This window comes from Setaria viridis, chromosome 2 (genome assembly GCF_005286985.2).
Source record: "Setaria viridis chromosome 2, Setaria_viridis_v4.0, whole genome shotgun sequence".
Taxonomy (NCBI): Eukaryota; Viridiplantae; Streptophyta; class Magnoliopsida; order Poales; family Poaceae; genus Setaria; species Setaria viridis.
The window spans coordinates 1,916,955-1,940,043 of record NC_048264.2 but is presented as its reverse complement, the minus strand read 5'-3'; the positions used below and the strand labels follow the sequence as shown (position 1 = coordinate 1,940,043).

The following is a 23,089-nucleotide window of genomic DNA, read 5'->3' as shown; positions in this document are numbered from 1 at the left end:
CCAATTCTTGAGCCAAACTTGTTTCCATCGTGTTGTATACATTCAAATATCTTTATTCCATTTTTTGCCAACTTTTTTCTTAAGCTCCAAATCCTTATTAGCACCATTAATAGCCTTCTTTAGGATTTTTAAAACAAAGGGGAGTTAAGAAAGAGATAGAATGAGAAATAAAGAGAGAAAAAAAGAATGGGAAGGAAGAAGGGAAATAAAAGAAAAAAAAGAAGTAAAAAAGAAAAATAAAGGATATCATGGACATTTCACCTTTCTATCCATTTGAAACAATCAGGCGAAACCGTTTTACCTAATGTTTTTACCAAACCAGACAAACGGAAACTTTTAAAAAAACTACTACACCATATAAGACACAGCCATAGCCATAGCTCTACCAAATGGCCCTTACATTTGCATATGACTGATGGGGGCAGATTTGCGGAGCCGGATCGGATAGTGCGTTTTGTTCCTAACCCATCGCCTTTCAGTATTCAGTACCTTTTGAAGTGAAACTCTGCAACAATTGTGTCTGACAGAGTTTCCTAACAACTGGTCCTAACAATTGAATTGATGGATTAGACATTCAGCACTACATTATCAACATTACTTAACTTGATTCTACGAAATCTCTTGGTCAAATTTGCTGCCAGCTAGTCATTCCTTCCACTCCTTAGAGTCCCCGTGAACCGAAACTCTGCACTTTTTGACGCGTGTGAAACCGAAACTCTGAACTTGTGTACTGTGATGAATGGCATTGCTGCAGCTCGCGCTCCGAACACGCCGGTGGACTGAGCGACGCGGATGACAGCCCGTGGCCAAGCCTACCTCCAGACGCGGCATGAGCATCGTACACGGCAACCTGACGGACAGCACCGTCCTCCTCGACGAGCTTACAGTTCAGAAATGAAATGAACCATCCTACTTCTAGCCGCCAAAATGAGCTTACAGTTCATCCCAATGTTTGAAGCATTTCATCAACGCATGAATCATTCCGTTGTTACCCTTCAAAATGAGCTTTCAGTTCATTCCCACTTTAGCAGCATTTTGATCAACACATATGCAGCCTCTGGGCAGCAGCATCGTCGCATTAGAAGCAATGGCATCGGTCGCAAGACAAGTAGACAACAGCAGTCTACGTTGCCAAGGACTCTCCGATCGCTGTTGGTGGGCTGTTCACCATCATTCTGTCACAAATTTGAGAGGATAACTGGATGGGAGTTCTTCTAGTGTGATTGCAGTGTGGAATGCCATGGGATGCTTAGGTGGTTTCAGACTTTCAGTTCGTCGAAATCGCTGCTATTAGTTACGGGATGAGAATTGAGATATTAGTGAGTGCTAATAATGTAACACTAATGGTGCCTGATTTGAATCACAACAGCAAATTCTAAGTCGATGATACATCTATACTCCTAAAAAGAATGCCAGACGTGTATGCTGCCTTTCTTTTTTTAAGAAAAAAAAAGAAACCCCATTTGTTCTTCAGAAATGCATTCTTAAATATTGTCAAAGCTTATATCTTCATATCAGATATCAGTTTTACGAGAACAAGTGAATAAACTGAAAGTGACCCTATTGTTTTTTGTGCATGTTATTTTACCATGTAATACGCATCTCATGAAGGTTCCTTGGTTGTGAAATTTTACTTGCCACAGCCCACGGTAATCAAGCACATTGAATGGGGTACAAAAATTAGAAAAATCAGGAGACAACATGGGGCAACAAAAACTAAATTGGCGGCCATTATACTGCATCAAGACTGTTGAGACTGACAGTGATAATGTCATGGCATACATTAGGTCTTGGACAGGAGGATTATTCTTATTCCCTATTATTCTTATACCCTAACAAACTCATCAACATTTACATTTACATTTACATTCAGGATGGCATGTAAAATTCCATCCACAGAAAAATTTCACATGTGCTGCGATCCTACATTCCTACCACGAGATGTGATCGGGAAGCCTTCTTCTGTGTGGAGCTCTTCCACAGCTGCTACTGCTTCTTCGTGTCCAGGCAAGCTCGTCAAATAGCCATTGTTGAACTCGATCGTCGTAAGGTGTCGTCCAGTATCTTGTGAAACAAGTCCAAGTCATCTTGAAGCGCCGATTTGGATCCCTTGGACGCCGGATCAGGTGCTGCAATTGCATCCGGGATGATCTATTCCTCCTCAAACAACAACGAGGATAAGTGCTGGTCCATCTCGTCCTCACTCATCGTTGAGCCCTCGGCTGTTGGCACGGCGTCGTCCATGCACTTTTCCAACTCGGCCCAGTCGTCATCTTCATCAACAGGCGCTGCGACCCTTTCTTCCTCTGCTTCGTCTCTTTGTTCAGCGGCTTCAAACGGATCACGTGTGCTTTGCTTCCTCTGCTCGGACGGCTGAGGCGGTTGGCAGTGACGTGCCGGTTCTTCCACTGGCATGTGGCAGGCACGTACCACCGAGAGAGTCGGCGGCGGCGCCTGCTGCTTAGGTAGCGAACGCGGCTGCAGTGGTGTGGGCGCCGGCGAGCGACTCTGCGGCGGCGCTGTAAGACGGGTCGGAACTGGCGGCGGCGGAGGCTGAGCTGAAGCGGCGATGTGAGGCACGTACGGGTACGGCAGTGGTGGGGCGAAGGACGCCGTGCAATAACCCGCCGGCTGCACGACCGGAGGCGTCGGGGCGACGGCACCCCGCATCCGCTTGGGGCAAGGCGGCTCGGCACTCTGCGGCGCTGGCCTCTTGGGCGCCGCCGCTGCCTGCGCGAGGATCACGACGGGCGCAGGCGCAGGTGGAGCGAAGAAGGCGGCGGATTCTTGGCGCGCCGCGGAGCCTTGATCGGCTCTGGGGGACACGTAGATGTTGCAGAGCACGAACTGCTTGTCGCCGGCGACGGCGTCCTCCAAGCAGCACGAGTACTCGTCCATGAGCCAGTCCGTGTACTCGCCGCCCTTCTTGTACCGGAGCTTCCTGATCTCGCCGACCTTGACACCGGCGTGGTCCACGACGTCCTTGACGCTCTGCGAGTGCCACGACCCGGAGCCGGCGACGCGCGTGGCCCTGCTGGCCTTCCCCGCCCTCTGCGGCTGCTGCAGCTTGCAGTGGGTGAAGAAGAATCGGTGCCCGGTCCTGGGCAGCGGGCAGAACTGGCGGGCGAGGTCGCCGGGCTCGCAGCCGTAGACGTCGGCGTGGTTGACGACGGGGCGCACGGCCTCGTGCAGCGGCGCGCCGGCGACGAGGCGGGGGAGGTAGTAGGTGGCGGCTTCGAGTGGCGTCGGGTTGAAGCGGAAGCCGCGGGAGAAGATCACCGGGACCGGCGCCGCCATCTCCATGACTCTGGGAAAGTGGGATCAGAGCGGCGGCGGTGGCAGAAGGGAGAAGGTTATGGGTGGATGGATGGATGGAGCACCGGAGGGGAGGGTTGCCATGGATTTATAGGCCAGTTGGGGTTGTTCCCGGTTCGGATCGGAGGTCTGTAGTCGACTCGGTTTCCAGTTTCCAGAGCAATCGAATCGGATTGCCTGCCCGGCTGCAGATTAGAATCCGACATTCCGAGTCGCTCCCCTGCCTTCGAGTCGGACTCCGTCACAATGGCGGCAAAGGGAAATTTCCCAGCTTCCGGACGGCCATGGGATGCTCTTGGCGACGGGCGAGTCGCGGCACATGGGGCAGGTGGCGCTCACCCGGAGCCACCGCTCGGCGCAGCACGCGTGGAAGCCGTGGCCGCACCCCGGACCGCGCCGCAGCGCGTCGCCGCGCGCAGATGGCGCACGGGCCGTCGTCGCCATCTTGACCGGAGACGGCGTGCAGGTACTTGGGATACAGCGCGTCGACGGCGCCGCCGTCGAGGCCCGGCACGACGGCCGCTGCGCCGGCGGAGGGTGGTGCCGCTGCGGCGGGCGGTGGCGAGGATGGTGGCGGCGTGCGCGGCGCCGGCCTTGGTGAGGACGCAGAGGTACGAGGAGAATCTGGACTACTAGCATTTGTACAGTACACTTTGTCCAGATGAATAAAGGAAGGAACAGTCCACCGAAAGAAAGAACTATTATTGGGAACAGTATTTCACATCTCTCTGAAAATTCACATCTGAATAAAGCATAGACAAAGGACCTATCAGTTCCACGTTTTATTGTGAATTTTTTATTCAGAATGATGACCAACTTAACACACATCTGTAACTCCTGAATCATCGTGCTTAAGTAATTGGAAACCTTATTTCCTATTCAATTTATATCTGGTAAAGGTGCTGATACAACAAGGTTTTGTTGGCACAGAGACATAACTCGGAAAAGAGGAAGGATTAACCACAGGACATTCACTCCAGCTCATGATAGGGGATTAAACCTCCTGTAATTAAACATTCAGAGAAAATGGAGCTCTATGCCAGCGTTCTCATGGAAAACTAGCACAATCTATAATGGAGTCTCCGCCTAACAAAATTATACTGAGTTCAGTGGCAGAGTTCTCTGCCTTCCACGGACTCCATTCACATCATTGCTGCAAACTGGTGTTCCAGTGCCTTTCCAATAGTCATTGTATTCCAACAATGCCTATACAGTTAAGCATAAAAACAGACATGCCCTGGGTATTCAATCATAGACAAAAAGGACTTGGTATAAATCATATCCTATAAATCGAAGCCTGGTAAAAATCAGTTAATTAAACCTAGGATAGATGAACCAAAGCCGATTAACTAGTCTTGAATCTGAACACATCGCTCGAAACAAAAGATCGGCGAAATGCTCCTGACAAAACATTTCAAAACTGATCTGCTCCCACCTTGAATCTGAATCGCATGACAGGAGAAGGAGGCAGTGGGGTCAGGCCAGCCGGAGGACCTGAAATTTCGTTGCAAATTGTTAGTTTGTTATGGGTGGACTGAAGGTAAGAATGTACTCTGTATTAGCACAGAACATTTCTTTCCCACTGCTTGGAGTGACAACTAGTTAGACATGGTCCTACTTTAAAAAATGCTAAGTTACAAGTCTGAATCATGGCCTATTGCCAACACTTTCTTGTGGAGGTTTTGTCCATTCTACATTGTGCAGTGTCAGTAATAAACAGAACTACAGAAGTACGCAAAATATGAAGTAGATTGTAAGTATGGAAAAATTGAGTTACCTGTCTAGTTCCTTTCCATCAAGCTGCCCACTGTATATTAGCTTCTGTAACTGCTCATCTATCAAATTAACATGTTCCTTTCCGATGTCCAAAGAATATCCAAGGATAGGGAGGCCAATCAAATAGGCGACTGAATTTCAGGAAAGCTTTCCATTCAGTAAATTTCTTTTGCAGATATAGTCTTACTGGACAGGAGAATCACATACCCAAGTAGTGAGCAGCTTCATGCCTAGCAATTCTTTCCTGGTAGTCAGGAAGACAGTAGAGAACGCTCCAATTGCTGCTTGCAGAAGACTGCAATGGCTGAATTATGCTACAGTAGTGCATATGAACTGCTTGTTCTGAAAATGCAGGATTAGAATCTGAAAAGAGCGAGATGCTTAGGTCTGAATTATGCTCGGTTTCGGTTATAGTAGAGACAATGCAGGATTAGACTCTGAAAAGAGCGAGATGCTTAGGTCTGAATTATGCTACAGTAGTGCATATGAACTGCTTGTTCTGAAAATTTCACTAAACCATAATGATTTGCCCTCATCTAACAAGAGAACAACATATCCATTCTCAAAGACTGGAAAAATACTTACATCATTTCTAACACTTGGAATTGCCAAATTCTCAGCATTCTTGATTCCAAGAGTAGTGAGCTCCCGCAGAGATGTCTGTTCCAGTTCAGAATATAGGCTCATCAGTTACAAACAATCAGAGACAGACAGTCAAAAGATCCATTAAGCCACAACGATCAGATAGTATCAATTGAAATGTGATAAAACACTTTCTGTTATTTGCTGCCCTATTCTGGCAACTGAACAACTGACCAAGAAGAGAAGCAGACAGAGTTAGCAGCAGTGAGCAAAAGGAGGTTGCTGGCATCGAAGAAAGTACAATGAACTGAGGGGGTGTTTGGCAGGGAGGGGCTAAATTTTAGCCCCTGTCACATCGAATGTTTGGACACTAATTAGGAGTATTAAACATAGTTTAATTACAAAATTAATTGCACAACCCCTAGGCTAAATCGCGAGACGAATCTATTAAGCCTAATTAGTCCATGATTTGACAATGTGGTGCTACAGTAACCATTTGCTAATGATGGATTAATTATGTTTAATAGATTCATCTCGCGATTTAGCCTAGGGGTTCTGCTATTAGTTTTGTAATTAGCTCATATTTAGTCCTCCTAATTAGCATCCGAACGTGTGATGTGACAGGGCTAAAGTTTAGCCACTGACATCCAAACGCCCCCTGAATAACTGAAAAAGAAAATTTATGAAGCCATGTCAGATGCAGATTAGGTGTATGGCCAGGGGAGACGGAGGAGCTGGCGTCGAGCAGGGCAGCCGGAGGAGTTTGCGGCGGCGGGTGAAGCACAAGAAGTGGCGGAGAACACTGCTCTAATCCGGTGGCGACGGCAGGAAGAGGGGGCTGCGGGGGAGAAATGCCTACGGGGAGGATGTCGCGGCGGCGGAGATGGCGGGCAGGGCAGAGGATGTTGCGGCGGCGGGTGAGGTGCGCAGGAGGTGGCGGCGAGAAGGGCAGCCGCAGGACGATGCGGTGGCGGGTGAGTCAGAAGGTGGCCGCGGCGAGCAGTGTGTCGCGAGGAGAGGTGATGTCGGCGCCGTCGGAGCGGTGGATAGGCAGTCAACGAACATCCGCGCGAGGCAGCGTGAGTGCGAATGTTAAAGCAGAATGGACGCCTGGAGATAAAGACTGGTGCACCTGCCGATTGTGGGAATGATTTTTCGATTTCCTTGCCTGTCCTGTCCTGTCCGCTTGCTGCTGGATGCCGTGGAGATGGACGACAGCCCCGATGGCCCATGGCACCGGATCGAGAGATCGAGAGATCGAGAGAGAGAGAGAGAGGGAGATGAGCTCTCCAGTTGAGAGCAGCTGGCTATGGCTATTGAACGGCGGGGGCGGACATCTGCAACCTGATGCCGGAATATGCTCTGCCTATTGCGTTGGAAGTGAGGTTCGCCACGCTTCTTCTTCCCAGCTGATGCATGCAGCTACCCATACGGTATACATACACTAGGATGGATCGATGGTCCATGGCTACGCCGGCAGTGGTAGCTCGTAGCTCTGTACCAGTAGACTCTAGTTAGCAGCGAGCTGCGAGTGGGCGCGCGGTCTGTTCGCCGCACCCTAGCCCTCTTATTACTACATGACCTGAGCCCGTAGCTAGCAGCCGCCTGCAGTGACGGATGAGATGATTATTCCCAGTTTCCCACGGACGGGACGGTCACCTCCTGGAATCCTCCTTTTTTTGCTTATGCCGCTGGTGTGTGTAAAGCTCAACAGATGCAAAGCTCCTCCTTTTTTCATATGAACACCTGCATATATGTAATTTTTTTTAAAAAAAAAACACCTGCACATCCTGTGAAGGTTGTAAAGGTGTTGGTGCGCAAGCGTTCCGGAGTCGGTCGGGCTTGCCGTGTGCTGTGCAACCCTGGGCGCTCGTTACATCTCCCCACCTGTATCCTGCAGGATTGCAGGAATTAGTTTCTTGGTTATCCGGGACTGCAACTAACTTCAAGTACACGAGGATCTGCAACGGATCCAGCGCAGGCTGCCTGCTGCCGGCCGTTGATGCTCAAGCTCAACACACGGACGCACCAGAGAGCAGAGCAGGTAGAGAGACCACCCTCCCTGATGGGATCATGATGCGCGGTTGATGCTGGGCCGCCCCGGGCCATGGTACGCTAGGGACCACTAGTTAGAAATTAACCCTCCACGCCTTCGTCCACTAATCTCCACCAACGGAAACGTTGATTGTATCTACCGAGATGAACTTGCATGATCATGTACAATAACGGAGACACGATTTTTGTTGACGAGGTTTAGCCAAAGCCTAGATCCACGGGGCATGACTACGGGCGCTCCTTCCCAATACCGCAACACCGGTCACTCCGGGATCCCAGCATCGTGCCGCTTCCCCCTACGAGCCTGTCGCTATGTCGTCATTGCTGATCCTATCGCTGCCTCTGACTTGCAGTCTAACTAGCTTGTTGCCGTCAGTCTCTCCACCATGCATCACGGTATGTTTACCCTCCAAGTGAATTGTCCGCCGGCCATCCTGAACTGTCCGTCTCGTGCCCCGCAAACTGTTCGGCCCGATCTACCCATCATAGGTAGACTACCAATGAGCTGCTCCACACCGACCATGTCAACTTGCCATTGACTTCGTCGCTTCTGAGCACCGATTGAACCGCCATCGCGCTCCTATCAATAGACATGTGCACCATGACTGAACACCATCGACAGCCTTCGCTCGCTGCCAACGAGCCTGCAACACGGCCCGAGGTCAGGTCCATGCTACCTTTCCTCCTTCGCCTGTTGCAATTCTCCATCAGCTTCCCCAACACCCCGTCGTGCCTTGTAACTCCATTGTACGTACAACCCTACCACACTCCTCCACGGCACCTCGTCGCAATAAACTGATCCAACCGAGTTGGCTTGGCGATCACTGGACTGTCCACACCAATCCGCGGACTATCTGGTTCGGTTCAACACCGAACCCACCCGTCGTCATCCAATAATCATGTGCGCAAAGATATTGGCCACATCATTTTTTTTTGAAAAGTATATTGGCCACACCATCACCTGCGCTCTGCCTTAGTCATTATGGCCTTGTGCACGTCCACCACTGAGATCCATCGAGATCGAGTTTTCCGGCTACTCGAACCTCACGGTGTCTCCATGAGCTAATCACGCAGCAACGTACAGCACCCATCTCGTACTCTACAGCCCACACGTAAGCACAAACACATGCACAACTTTGCATGCGGTGTTTGGATACTCCGAACTAAGCTTCAGTCCCTCCTATTATATTGGATGTTTAGAGTATTAAATATAGTTTAATGATAAAACTAATTGCATAAACGAGGATTAATTCGCAAGATGAATCTATTAAGCCTAATTAGTCCATGATTAGCCCATGTGATGCTACAGTGTGCTAATTATGGATTAATTAGGCCTAATAGATTCGTCTCGCGAATTAGTCCTCGTTTATGCAATTAGTTTTATAATTAGTTCATATTTAGTTCTTCTAATTGGTATCCAAACATCCTATATGACCTGAACTAAAAATTAGTCCATAGATCCAAACACCCAAGCTCTGATTCTCACCATTGGTTTTTCCGTGCACCTGCACCCTGTTCTCAGAGATGTTCCAGGTTTCCTACCTTTTGATCCTAATAACTCTTGTTAGAGTGCGTAGAGGATCTCAGCCCAGTCGCTATTACTCACGAGCCAGCACCCTAACAAGCCCAGGTCCACCGAAGCCCACAACAATAACCCAAAAGCCTAGCCCGATGGGTGAGGGCTGCCCCCACCTATATGTTGTACTCCCCAACCAACAATTTCCGATGTGGGACTAAACCTAACAATCTCCTCCGTCACACATCGGGTCCAACTCTTCCATCACAAGCAACCCAGGCCGTTATACCCACGAGTCGACGCCCCACCAGACCCAGGTCCACCGCAGCCCACAATAACAAAATCTTAGATCTAACTCAACCTAAAAGACTAGCATGATTGGTGAAGGCTGCCTTCACCTATATATTATACTCCCCGTCATCAACTTTCGACGTGAGACTAAGGGGGTGTTTGGACACGATGCGCTAAACTTTAGCAGGGTCATATCGGATGTTCAGATGCTAATTAGAAGGATTAAACATGAGATAATTACAAAACTAATTGCACAGATGGAATCTAATTCGCAAGACGAATTTATTAAGTCTAATTAATCCATCATTAGCAAATGGTTACTGTAGCAACCATATTGTCAAATCATGGACTAATTAGGCTTAATAGATTCGTCTCTCGAATTAGACTCGATCTGTGCAATTAGTTTTATAATTAGACTATATTTAATACTCCTAATTAGTATTCAAATATCCGATGTGACAGGTGCTAAACTTTAGTGGTTTGCCTCCAAACAGCTCCTAAACCTAACAGTTGGCTGGCTGCTTGGTTCCTTTCCGTTCCGGCCGGGCATCACTTTCTACGACTGATGGTGCGGGCAGGCACGCGTGGTCTGCTCGCCGCGCCGCACCCTACACCTAAACTGTAGGCGGGGCATCACCGCACTCGCGTGGCCACGGTGCGGCGGCTCTTCCAGCTTGCACACCCGATCGATCCATGGATCGAGTTGACTTCACTTGATGCTCGCGCCAGCTGCAGCTCGTATCTTTTTGCCTCTTCTACTAGTAGACTAGAGTACTATATATAGATCTAGTGGGCGCGCCCGGCGGCCGGCAACATCACGCGGCGATGGGCGTGCGGCACCCAGCCCGCACGTGCCCGCGCGTCGTCCGTGCGGCACCCACGACGCTGCTCGCCTGCTCGTGTGCAAGCTCGCTGTCAAGCTGACGCAAGCGGGGCCAGGACGCGCCTCGATCGATATGGAACGGCCGCCGTGTGCAGACAAGCCAACGGCGGAACGAGACGGCAAAGCAAGCGAGCGAGCGAGCGAGCTGGAGGCCATCATCTCGTTCCGGACGACGAGACGACGACAGGGCGGCACACAAGGGAAGGCACAGCCGCACGGCAGCTCGCGAATGCAGCTCCGCCACGGAACTACATGCACGTCCACAACCTTCTCGCTCTCCGAAAACTACGCGTACGTATTGTCATCTTTGTCCCGGGACGGAAATAAAAAGAAGCGCCGTATTTGGCTTGCTCTAGCTCGCTCTACCCTCCAAACGAAAAGGCGGAACAAAAGTACAAAACTGATGGTGGATTCCAGGCACGTATGTTTGTGCATATATGCATCTCGATCGCATTCTCAGCGTCGAGCATGCACTCCCTTTCTTTTTCCTTTTTTGTAAAGCTCGAATTGGTGAGCACCTAATAGCCTAGCAACCGCTTATTTCTATCACTGACCTCCCATCCAGGAAAACAAGTCATCTAAGCTACTAATGACATCTCTCATTCCACATTAATTCTTTCCCCCAAAATAAAAAGCTCTCATTCCACATGTCATAGCTGTTGACGCTTCCATGCGCATCACATCAACGAGGAAAACACACGTGAAAATTTAACCAAAAGGTTGTACTTAAGCTCAAGGACAGGGGTGAAGGTAGGCTTAAATTGATCATGGTGCACTGCTCAAGGAACTTGCACCCAACGTGACTTCGCGCCTGCTTGGGGGGGTGGTTGTTAAGCCTGAAGAGGCTCATGGTCTCCATTTTCTAGTAGAAGTCTAAAAGGTTTAGAAAAAATGAGAAGCATATCTACTGTTTGCTCCACGAACCAACGGCCGGCCGCCCGCCCGCCGTGTGCAGGCACGGCCAACGGGTCTACCGTCTACGCGCGCGTGACGGGGAGGACGCCAGGCGAGTGAGCTGGAGGCCATCTCCGTAGTGTGCTCTCTACTCCGTAGTGCCGTTGCGCGCCTAGCCACCCATTGGACGGCTCAGGACACGACACGTCCACGCGACAGGGGCTTCGCACAAGGTCAGCTTCAGTAAAAATTTCATCAAGAATTTCATCATCATTAAATAACATGTTACATCAGCAATTTTGCTGACAGGCATAGTTACCAAGTTATCAACCTTAGTATCTGAAACTGGTACGATGCTGTCGCTGCAGCACCCAAATCCCAGCTCCACCACAAAACCGCACACGTCTCTGAAAACTAAGTACTCCGCGTATGTATCGTATCTTTCTTTGTCCGGGACGGGAAAGAAGCTCCGTATTTGGCTCGCTTGTTCTTCTACCCTCCAAAAGACGGAACAAACTCATCTCAAGCTAGCAACCACTCGGAGGTCGGAGCCATGTTGTCAATTCAGAGTTTCAGACGTCTCACCAAAATTATGTTTCTTTCTCTGGTAACCCGGCTCACAGCTGCTCTGCTCTGCAGGAGAAGAAGCAGAGTGCCATGCTATTATAACTACCAACCCTTTCGTGCACATCAGCGAGGACAAAACGTAGCATTTGACTGAACATATGCGTAAACCATTGCGGTATTAGTAATTAAGAATGCAAAGAGCAGTACTCGTGCTTGTATTTGATGGAAGGACACTGTAATTTTCCAATCGGACTGAAAACGGCAGTGCGCCAGAGTAGAGAACCTGAACGAATTCTGCAGGGTCAGTGAAAGCTTCTTCAGGTTATCAGGTTACGGAGTACGCAAGAATTTGAGCAGAGTGCAGAGGCATGTGCAGAATTGTTTTCTCAGCAAGAAATACTCTATTCACATTTCGTTGTTCAGCTGCAAAGCAACCAACCGACATCTGAATCACGTGCACCAGCTCAGCTAACTCAAGACCAAAATTCCTACGAATTCCTACGAATGTTCATCAGGCCGTATCCCGAATTCCTCCAAACCGATGGATGATTCAGTTCGGTTCAGCTTTCGTGCCAAAACCACACCACCACCACCATTCGTCCGATCACCACACGGCGGCGCATCGCCGCGTGGGGTCCACCCACCTGGGCGTGGCTTTTGTTTCCTCCGTCGTCGTCGTCCTCTGCGTCGGGAGCGTCCGCAACAATCCAGGGTCCGGCTGATTGGGAGATCGGGAAACGGCAGTGCAGTCTCGCTTGGATTCGTTCAGTGATCGCTCGAAATCCGGTGCGTCCAGGTAGCCGCTACTCACTGCTCATCTCGCACTCGGGGATCGCCGTGAGATCCGAAGCGAACCGCTCGAGCCGCCTTCCCGGGCGGGCCGCCGGGCGCCGCTTCGGCTGCGGCGGCGCCACCTTGTAAGAGGAGGTCCGCTCAAGCTCCTGGTGCTCCTCCTCCGGCGGCGCGAAGACGAGGGGCGCGACGGCGCCGCGCCTCCGCCTCCCCGAACCCGATCCGTTGGCGGCGGCGGCGGAGGCCCTGGAGAGCGCGGCGGAGGCCCTTACGGCGAGCGCGGCGACCTCCTCGCGGCTGAGCCCGCGGCGGCGCGCCCCGGCGGGGAGCACGAAGTAGATCTGCCCCGCGCGGAGCTCCTCGTCCGCGCCCACGGCCGCCACGGGGCCCTCGAACCCCATCCGGTCCGCGTCGCACAGGAACCACCCGCCGCCGTCATTGGAGGCGGAAGCGTCCTCCAGCACCCGCGCCGCCGTCGCCGGGCGCGGGTACTCACGCAGCTCCCCGGTGGGCAGCAGCACGAGGGCGGTGTCCCTCGGCGCGCCAGCCGCCGCCGCCCTGGCGGCGTCGCCCACCGCGCCGCTCGACAGGCACAGCCCCATTGGTGTAATCGTCGGTATGTGTGATCGATCGGTCTGCTTCGTGTCGCTGGCGCCGGCGGTTCACGGTGTCTCGTGGTGGTCTGATGATCTGATGGGGGAAGAGGAGAGGGGAACGAGATGAGATGGCGATGGGGGTGGAGGCGGGGTCGGCATTTATAGGCGACTAGGCTTGGGGTGGGGGAGGACTTGTCGTGTAGTGGGAAATATCAGCTGGGCTTGGCTTGGACAGGAAGCGGGGAGGGAGCATGACAGGCTGGCGTGCCGCTGGGGCCAGCTGACCTGCGTGGACTCCGGGATTTTGCCGTTCCGGCTTTTTTTTTTATTTACTTGCTTGCTCCTCCGCTCGGCTCGTTACGGAATAAAGGCGGTACCGTGGTGGATAGGATACGTACGCGGGCGTATGGGCTCGGCAGTGTACGTAGAGAGGGGCGTATACGTAAACGTAGCGGCACACGGCGCCAAAGACAATGCCACTCGCGGATGTGTCGTGTAGTGTAGCCAGGTGGGCAAGCAACGGCGCCGGGGTGATCAGCTCCGATCCGTTAGAGGATACGGTGGTCAAGTTTACGGTCTCCGTTCTTCGATATACGACGCGTTGATTTTTTTTCATTTATTTGACTATTCATTTTTTTTATAAATATTTATCAAATAAATAAACCTACAGGTTAAATCTAAAGTACATTTGACAATAGATATAATGATACATATTTTACTTTAGTTAACTAACTCGTTCAATAGATATTGGTGGTCAAAGTTAGAGTAAAAAGTTAATGGCGTCATGTATTTTAGAACGGATATATATTTAAGAACGGATGAACTACTTCCTCTGTTTTAAAATTGCAGGTTATTTAAATTTTTCTCATAAGTTTGGACGGACCGAGTAATGAGTTGCGAGATTATTTCATCGAGACTAGCTGACCGTGTGTAAGCATAACTGCGATTGCTATGACACGTATGTCAAATAATGTCAGTATACGCAATAAATATTACGTATCCATCCGTTTTAAATTGTAGGTCGTTTTGACTTTTTTAATTTCATACATGTTCGTATGCATTTGGACATACACTATATTTATGTGTATGTACCTAGAAAAAAACTAAAAAATGACGTACAGTTTGGGGACGTACCCAGGACTAGTGCATATCAGATCGAGACACGAGGTCGCTGTCACAGTGTAAAATCAGGAGTGAAAAATACATGCTCCTTGCTTGCTCCGGCGGCGACGTGTTTCGGCAGAACACGCACGCGTGCGCGCGAGTAAGTGGTAGCAAGTTGCACTGGTTGACTTGCTGCGTCGTGCACTTTAATTAATTCCGATCGTGAGGCCGAAATATCGATCACGAATTTTTGGGGGCGGCCAGGCCAACTTGTGCTGCAAAGCTGCTAGTGCAAACTTTAGTGCCTGCTACAAAGTACGTAGCTTCATGATGAAGACCAATATTCTCGAGAAACAGAAAAGGCTAGGCTACTGCTAAAATTTCTGAAAACAGCGGGCAAAAAAGCGTGCAAAAAAAGCAAATGGTTTTCGCAGAAACTCGGTGGCGTCGAGCTACCGTTCTAGGCTTCTATCCGAAGGTAGGAGATAGTAGTAGTGGTAGAAGCTCTACTTTGTCCTTTTGTTTAGTTTCCTTTAGGACAGAAAATGGGGGAAAAAACCTTGCAGCGGTTTGTTTCCTCGGGAGGAGCGAATGGGTCGAGACAAACGAGAGCTAGCAGAGAGGAGACGGCCGGGGCGGCCGGGTGCCACCGCGCGCGCAAACACTTGCGATTGGCGCGGTGCATGCATGCATGCATGCTTGCATGAGGTTTCACGCTTGACGCCTGCACGTATGGGCGAACGACGTGACGGCCGGGCTCTCATTGGCCGTCATACTACGGCGACGAGTCGACGTCGACGATATCCGTGAGACCACGACGAGTCCATCTCCGCGGGAGACCTGGTGGTGTGCCCACACGGGACGCGTGGCGGGGCGCGTGAGGACCGTCGGATGGGCATCACGTGGCCGCCCAATGGTCTCAGTCGTCTTCGTCGCAGGTCGTCGCTTCTGCATGCGCGGGTGCCTACAAAACTAGCGGATGGGCATCACGTTGCTGCTCACCTTGGACTTTGGCACCAGACCTTTGTTCGTTGTTTTGCATGCCAAGGTACTGGATCGGCTAAGCTGGGAGTGTCGTACGTGACGACGCACCGTCGTCGCCTCGCGATGCAGGAATAATTGTCGTCTCCCGGACGAACAAACTAAACTAACCCTAGATGTACGGCGGACACAGGGTGCACGTACATGGACGCGCGCGGAGGAGGAACGCCATCGGCCATGCACATGATGTACGTTGATGTACGCACCTGTCCTTATCTACTTCATGAACGATACTTCATGAACGAACGGTGTCTATCGTCAACGACCTTCCCACCAGAACGTGTAGACATCATGGCAAGAACGCATGGTTTCGGTGCACAAAAATACATAGCATGCATGCTCGACGTCGACGGTTCACGCTTGACGCTTGCATGTATGGGCGCGTCGCGACGAGACGGCCGGGCACTTGTCCGTTCTACGACGACGGCGACGACTCCATCTCCCAACCCCGCCCGCGCGGAAGAGCTGGTATAGCTGGACGCCTGGGGGAGGGCGCGAGGACCACTGCGCCGGGAAGTATATGTGCTGGCGGCTAGAACAGGTTTGTGCTCGCAGGTGCGAGACCTGTCAACAACCTTAACCCAGCACAAATGCCGTCTGTGCTCGTCCGCTATGCTGACGGACGACATTAGCCACCCACTAGCATAGATACTTTCTGTGCTTGCGGGTGCTTACATCACTCGTCAGCATAGATGGTTCCAAGAATATGTATTTTTTCATTCAATATATTATTTTCCGTGAGTTATTTATGATTTCTATTTCCTGCCACTTTTTAGCAATCAAATTGAAATATGTATCTCCAACCACGTAACAACAAACTTGAATAATAAATAATTCACATTATTCAAAACTGCATCGTACATAATATATAATTCATATTATTAAAAATCCAACATTTGGAATAGAGCTATTTTTTGCCACGCTAATATTAAAACTACTACGGAAGGTTGGCTAGGGAAGAAGATGCCCACGATCTTATCTGCGCGAGGTCTGTGCTGGCGAGCGACATAAACCACCCGCTAGCACAGATGGACCCCGCCCGCCAGCACAGATGGTCCATCTGTCCTGGTGGGTGGTGGGTGGCTTATGTTGCTCACCAGCACAGTGATTTCTGTGCTAGCAGGTGCTCCCCTATCAGCTAAGGAAGCTTTCTGCTGGTGGGTGCCAATCACACCTGCTAGCACATTAAATTTTATGTGCCAGCATAAATTAAATCTGGCGTGGTGGACCGTCCGATGGTGTGCCCATTAGCAGTCGCAGGTCCCGTGCTTCGTGGCGAGAAACATGCATCGACCCCAACGACCCATTCTAGACGCGATGCAGTGCATTCGGCGCTCCGGATATTGTTTCTGTTGCTGCTGATGACCTTGGACTTTGTCGGACCTTTGGCTGTTTTATTTGCACGCCGCGGTACTGGATAAACTGGGAGCGTACGTGACGACGTGTACGCATCGTCGCGATGCGAAATTTGTCGCCTCCCGGACGAACGAACACTAGATATGCGGACACAAGAGTGCACAAACATCGAAATTCGTGTAATGTAATGCCACGCACATGATGTACGTACGTGTCCTTATCTAGTTCATGAACCAACAGTGCAACCGTTCCACCCCGAACGTGTAGACGTCGTGGCAAGAAAGAAGAATGCCTGGTTTCGGTGCACAAATATGGTCGTGTTATTGCACTAAATGCTGTGCGCGGACCATGCATGAACCTACTAGCTCTCGGCTCTGGCTAGCTAGGTGCACCGCACTCGGCGCTCCGGATATTGTTCCTGTTACTGTTCGGCTTCAAGATTTCTGCTGGTGATAATTTGTTGGCAGCAGGAGTCGTGGAAGTACCTGGACACAGAACGTACGAACCTTGTCTTTTCCTGGGCCCAACCCTAGCGGCCGGCTAGGGCGCGCTGGCGCAGCTGGTGCGCAATGCAACATGGACGGATGCACGCGAATTTCGATGCTTGCCATGCGCATGCACATGCGCGCGTACTATACCGGTACCACTACCGTATAGCTGGTGAGCAACATTGCCACGTCTGGTCTGCAAAATTAAAGACTTCTTTGTTTTTGTTTAAAGATTCACTGCTATAGAAAATGCCATCACCGCCGGCCCATCACCGCCGATTTTCAACGGCGACGATGAAAACTAAAACCAGCGGTGATAACCTTGAGGTTCAGACCCAAAAATTCTATCCATCTCCATTCATAGCACCTCACATCCGCCTTATCCGCTCAAACGCACTCTTCTCTCTCTCACGCCCGCCTTATCCCCTCCTCTCTCCCTCACGTGCACTTGTCTCTCTCCCCACGTCCTGTCTCTCCGCCCCCTCTCTCTTCCTCTCTGTACCCTTCGTCTCGCAACGGTGCGGTGGCAGCCGCGGCCGAAGGTGTAGGGCTGCCCCTCCCCTCCTTCCTCCACTCGCCCTCACTAGCGGTGAGGCGCGGCGGCGGGGTGAGGTGTACGTGGAGGGTAGCGACGCAGGTGGAGGAGCGGCGGTGCGGGTGGAGCAACGGCGTTACCTCAGCGGTCGGTGGTGCGACGAGGTAAGAGACGACCTACGGCGATCACAAGGCGCGTGAGCTTCCCCCCTCTCTTTGGTGCTCCGGTGTGTGGTGGCGGTGAGGCTCTGGTGCGGGTGTGGCCAGAGCCCATCACCGTCGACGGAATCAAAATCGTCGGTGACGTCGGATTTGAGGCTGACGGTGACGAATGTTTGTGTAGTTGTGGATGGTTCCCTATTTGTTCTTCCACGTATATAACGTCATCATCGTCGACGTGTTTTGGATAGTTAACGCAGGTACTGTATGGTCACCTTTGTTTATTCTTCTCTCTCCGATTTGGAGTCGGACACACACATATCTTTAGAGCCGAGCTGGGGTGAAGCCAGACGAGCCTGCCATCTGAGTCGGCTACTTTGGACAGCAGGATCAAGTATAGAAATGAAGAGTGTTTTACGCTGAGATTTCGTCGGGGTCCGACGACCCTAATAAACTATCCCGGTGGAGCAGAATAAACTACAGGATAGAGATTACATAAAGTATTGTGTTATCCATGATGAATTCGCCACACAAGAGGATATCCATGTATACGTCCACATGCTGTTGAAACGACACCTGACCGGCTGTCCTGGCCCTCAAAAGCCCTCATTGCACGTAACGCGACGCTGCCGCACAGTGCTCGAGCCGACGTGTCCGCTTCCGAGTCACAAGATCGCGTGCGCCAGGGGCAGTGTAGCTGTGCCCAAGTAGCACCGCTACCGCGCAACGCGATGATTAAAAAGCGGAGGGACACAGTTGCTGGCTTGCTTGTTGCTACAGTAACCCTGACAAGACATTTAATCCAGGAGAGGGCAGGAACGCAAAACATGTGCGCAATTATTGTTGTCCACTGTCTCTCTCTCAGGGCAGTCCCAATGGAACATTGATGATAGTTTCTATCCCTCTTAATTGTCATGCCAACTAAGCAATTTGCTGATGTGGCAGTAGATTTATTATGGAGAGAGAGAAAAACCATTTCTTAGAGAGGAAACCAAGTCCTCACGCGCACCAATGAGCCAAGAAATCAGCGATTCTGCATTGGGGAGACCCAAGTAGTTTCTTCTTAATTACTGCAGGATCCTTTGCGCTTGCACCGTTGCTACCCATCACTCGAGCTCCTTTATATGATGCACAGAGGATCTGGTACTAGAAGGGATAATGATTGGTTGGATTTTTATTTAGACTCTAGATAAAAAAGTTGTATTGTGAAGGATGATTTCTTGATACAATATCCTAGACTATGGAAACTAGGTTGGTTTCTTCCATTGGGACTGCCCTCAAAGAAAATGGATTTTAGTACCAGCCACGAAGTTTGATACTAATTAGGAGTATTAAATATAAATTAATCATTTTTCATTCGCATCAATTCCGTTCCAGGCTGGCGGAATCACTCGGTGTTGGCGCCGGGACCCGGCACGTCAGCGGGCGTCCCCACGTACGTGGCGGCGTGCATGCGCCTCCGGTCCACGGCCGTTCCTCGCTGGGCCCACCCGCGTGTACTACTAGCGTGTAGCTAGGTGGCCACGTCGCCCCGGCTGGCTGGGAGCCCAGGCCTCACGCGTCCGGCCGGCCGGCCCTGTGGCTGCCTGGTGGGCCCGACGCGAGCAACGAGCCACAACCACGCGAAGCATGAGCGAGCCCAATCATGTTGGAGGAGGGATGGATGGATGGATGGATCCACTTGGACATTGCGTTGCGTCGTTTGCGTGCATGCTTGTCTAGCGCGGCACCCCGTCCAAATTCTCTGTCGAGATGCGACGGATTCATCATGCATTTCACATCGCCGCTTCCCTGCCGCCGGGTTCGTCGACACTGGCTGGCTGGCACCGGGAATAACCTCCGGCCAGCCATCCTGCTGCCGGCGCCGTCCATCCATGCATGGAGGATCTTGCCTTCTCACCAGCCTGTGCGGCTGGCCTGCCTGCCAGGCCAAATCATTGACCGGAATACAGACCCGCGACCACGACTGGCGACGACGACTCCTGCTTATTCTACCTGTTCCCCGTACCGCGACGCTCGCACATTACACTGTACTGTACGTGCGTGTGGGAACATTCATGCTCTGGAACGCACGGCACAGCGCTGCAATGATACGAATGTACAGTACATTCTACTGCTTCCTCTCTGGTATTCTTTGTTACCGAGGAATCTTTCGGCTACTCCTGGGAGCATGCGCTGTACTGTCTACCGAATAGATACTGCATGTACGGGCAGGAATACGTATCTGGTGACTGCAATTATTCTTCGGGTGATTACCACCCACACACACACAGGAGCTGCTCAATGATTATTATGATTAAATATGAATGCTGCATATCTAACTGTGCAGATAATGGCACCCATTATTAATAATAATTACAGAACAATCACTGTTGTAGGTTGGAACCTCCAATAATTCGGAGAGATTTATCCCCGTACAATGGTTGGCTGATCCAGCAAATTTTTTTGCTGCAGAGGATGCTTCAAAGTGAGGGATAATCGAGTCTGCCAGCTGAATCAGAATGCATGCAAGAAATGACTGAAGAACAACCACAGCAGCAATTGCGATGCTTGTGCCGTGAAATTTCTTTATTCAGTGAAGCTAGGCAGGCCCTTGCCATTCCAGCCACAGTCTCGTTTGGCAGGTGACATGAGACGTTGCGAGATTTGGTGGTGGTGAATCGGGCACCTGATGAGGTTTGCTTTGGTGGATGGATTTGGAGGGATCGAAGAGTCCAAGCATCGATTAGGCACTAATTAACGAACGAGCCTGTGGTAGGCACCTGATGGATTTGGCCTACTGTTGCTGTCCCGTTTGGTGTGCATCTGAAATTTCATTTGGGATCGAAAAATCGTAGAAAATTGTACGGAGTAGCATCCAAGTATATGTCTCCAGCAAAGGAGAGGAAACATTTCTTTATGTAGGAAAAAAGGATGGGAGGAAACGGATTTTATATGGAAAAAGGAGGGAACATTTCAAAGTGCTATATTATCAGTAGTTCAGTACTGATTACTGATCCGATCCAACAAATGCTGGTGGAGCCATCACGAGCAAGCCACATGATTGCAGTGGACGCTGAAAGTGCGAGGCTTTTTCAAAAAAAAAAAAAAGAAAGTGTGAGGCTTTTCTAGGAGCGTGACCTCATATACAATTAGTTCCAGACAGACACTATTTGTATGGATATTCTTTGAAAAAAGGGAATAAAATAGTTGGCTGAAATCCCAAAATAAAGTTTGTACTGTGAATGCAACGGCTTTTTTATTTCCAGCAGCAATGGCAATGCTTGCGTTGAGATTCTCCCTAGCAGAGCAGCCCATTAGCTTGTCAGGCAAAAACTCAGCCATACATGATACAGCAACAATCTCACTTGACAGATCAGGCGAGTAAGATTTGGTAGCATTATATTATTATTAATTTGTGATGATGGGGAAAAGCAGGATCTAAATCAGGCACCTGAATCGCGCTTGGACTGACTTGGAATAGCCAGCCCCATTCGCAGACAAGACACCGGGCTGGCCCATGGTCCATGGCCCATGGGGTGCCCTCACGCCACCCCAGGCTGGAAAGCAGGAGAGAGAGGCACAGGCACTGCAGCAGCAGCCAACAGCCATACCATCAAACGAGAAGACGACAAAGCAGAGCATGAAACCGGCCAATGCAAGCATGCAGCCAAACAGGCTTCAGTGCTGCTTCAATTTCATCAGGTGCTGCATCTGGTGCTCTTGTGGTCGGGTACCGCACCACACCAGAGCATGGTAAAAATCTGTTGCGCTAAGAGAGCTAGGTTTTAGCTAGCTAGTACAAACTTTGGTGCGTGTGCTAAGGTAGTAGTGGGTATGTACAAACGAATGGTTCTTCGCAGAAACTCGGTGGGGATGAGCTATCGCTCTACTACCTCGAGCTAGGAGATAGCAGTAAACTTCACTCTGTCCGGAGTCCACGACCTCCATACCCCCATCCTAAATGCGATGCATCGAGTTGCTCGATCTTGGTACAGGGTGCAGTGCATTCAGCGCTCCGGATCGGATATTGTTTTCTGCTGCTGCTCAGCTAGCTTGGACTTCGTCAGATCTTTGGCTGTTTTTCGCGTGCCCAGGTGGTACTGGATAACGTTCTGCATGGGGAGTACGTGACGCACCACCGTCGCAATGCAAGCTTGTCGTCTCGATCCCCGACGACGAACTAACCCTACATGCGGAAGCACAAGAGTGCGCGAACATGGACGCTCGATGCCATGCGCATGATGTACTTACGTGTACGTACTTGTCCGGCCTGCTCTTTATAGTCAACCCTTTCCACCCGGCCGAACGTGTAGACATCATGCACGGCAACAAGGGTTAAAAAATGTCATGCGCGCTAACTGCTATGTGGGCCATCATGCATGACAATGAACCTAGCTCTCTGGCCAGGTAGGTGCACCGCATGCATGCATTCGGTGCTCCGGATTTTGTTCATGTTGCTGCTCCCGGTTTCAAGGCTTATTAGCTGGTACTTGCAGCCGGATCGGAGTTGTGGAAAGAACGTGACATCAGAACTAACTCTGCATGGCATGCACATGCGTGACTGCGTGATCTTGCTCATGTGCATGTATACTCACACAGATGGTGTGGAAACGACACCTGACCGGCTGCCCGGACCCTCTGTCTCTGCGTATAATGCGACGCTGCCACACACGGTGCTCGATCGAGCCTACGTGTCCTTTTCCGCGTCACAAGATCCCATTCTCGGGTGCAATCACAATGATTAAGCTGCAAGATCTTGCACCCTTGCAGTATTACCCATATGACGACAAAGACGTTTAACCTAGCTAGGAGAGGCGAGGAACGAATGTGAAACATGTGCCCAATAATTTCCGTCCCCTTCCGCGGGACGAACAGACAATCACGTCCATTCCTGGCGCCTGGCGGGCCGGATCACTGCTCCGCCGGCGCCCGGCACGTCAGCGCCGCCCCCACTACGAACGTGGCGGCGTGCATGCACGCGCGCACCCCACTGCCTGTGGGTGGGTCCCAAACTCCCAATCATGTTGGAGGGCTGCGTGCGTGCTCGTCGTAGTACTGTACCGACCGCGCCAGATGTTGGAATTATTCTCTCTCTCTCTCTCTCTCTCGAGATGCGCCGGGTGTCACGTACCAAATTCGATATGTTAACAGTTAACTT

At 50.9% G+C, this 23,089-nt stretch overlaps 1 protein-coding gene across 1 annotated transcript; it reads right to left on the bottom strand.

The window, feature by feature from the left end:
- Window positions 1-12,250: 12,250 nt before the first annotated feature.
- Window positions 12,251-13,410, bottom strand: LOC117842875 (uncharacterized). The gene has a single exon (XM_034723401.2). It carries the CDS (start codon window positions 13,271-13,273, stop codon window positions 12,683-12,685), a length of 591 nt encoding a protein of 196 aa, XP_034579292.1. The 5' UTR covers window positions 13,274-13,410; the 3' UTR covers window positions 12,251-12,682.
- Between the last annotated feature and the right edge of the window lie 9,679 nt (window positions 13,411-23,089).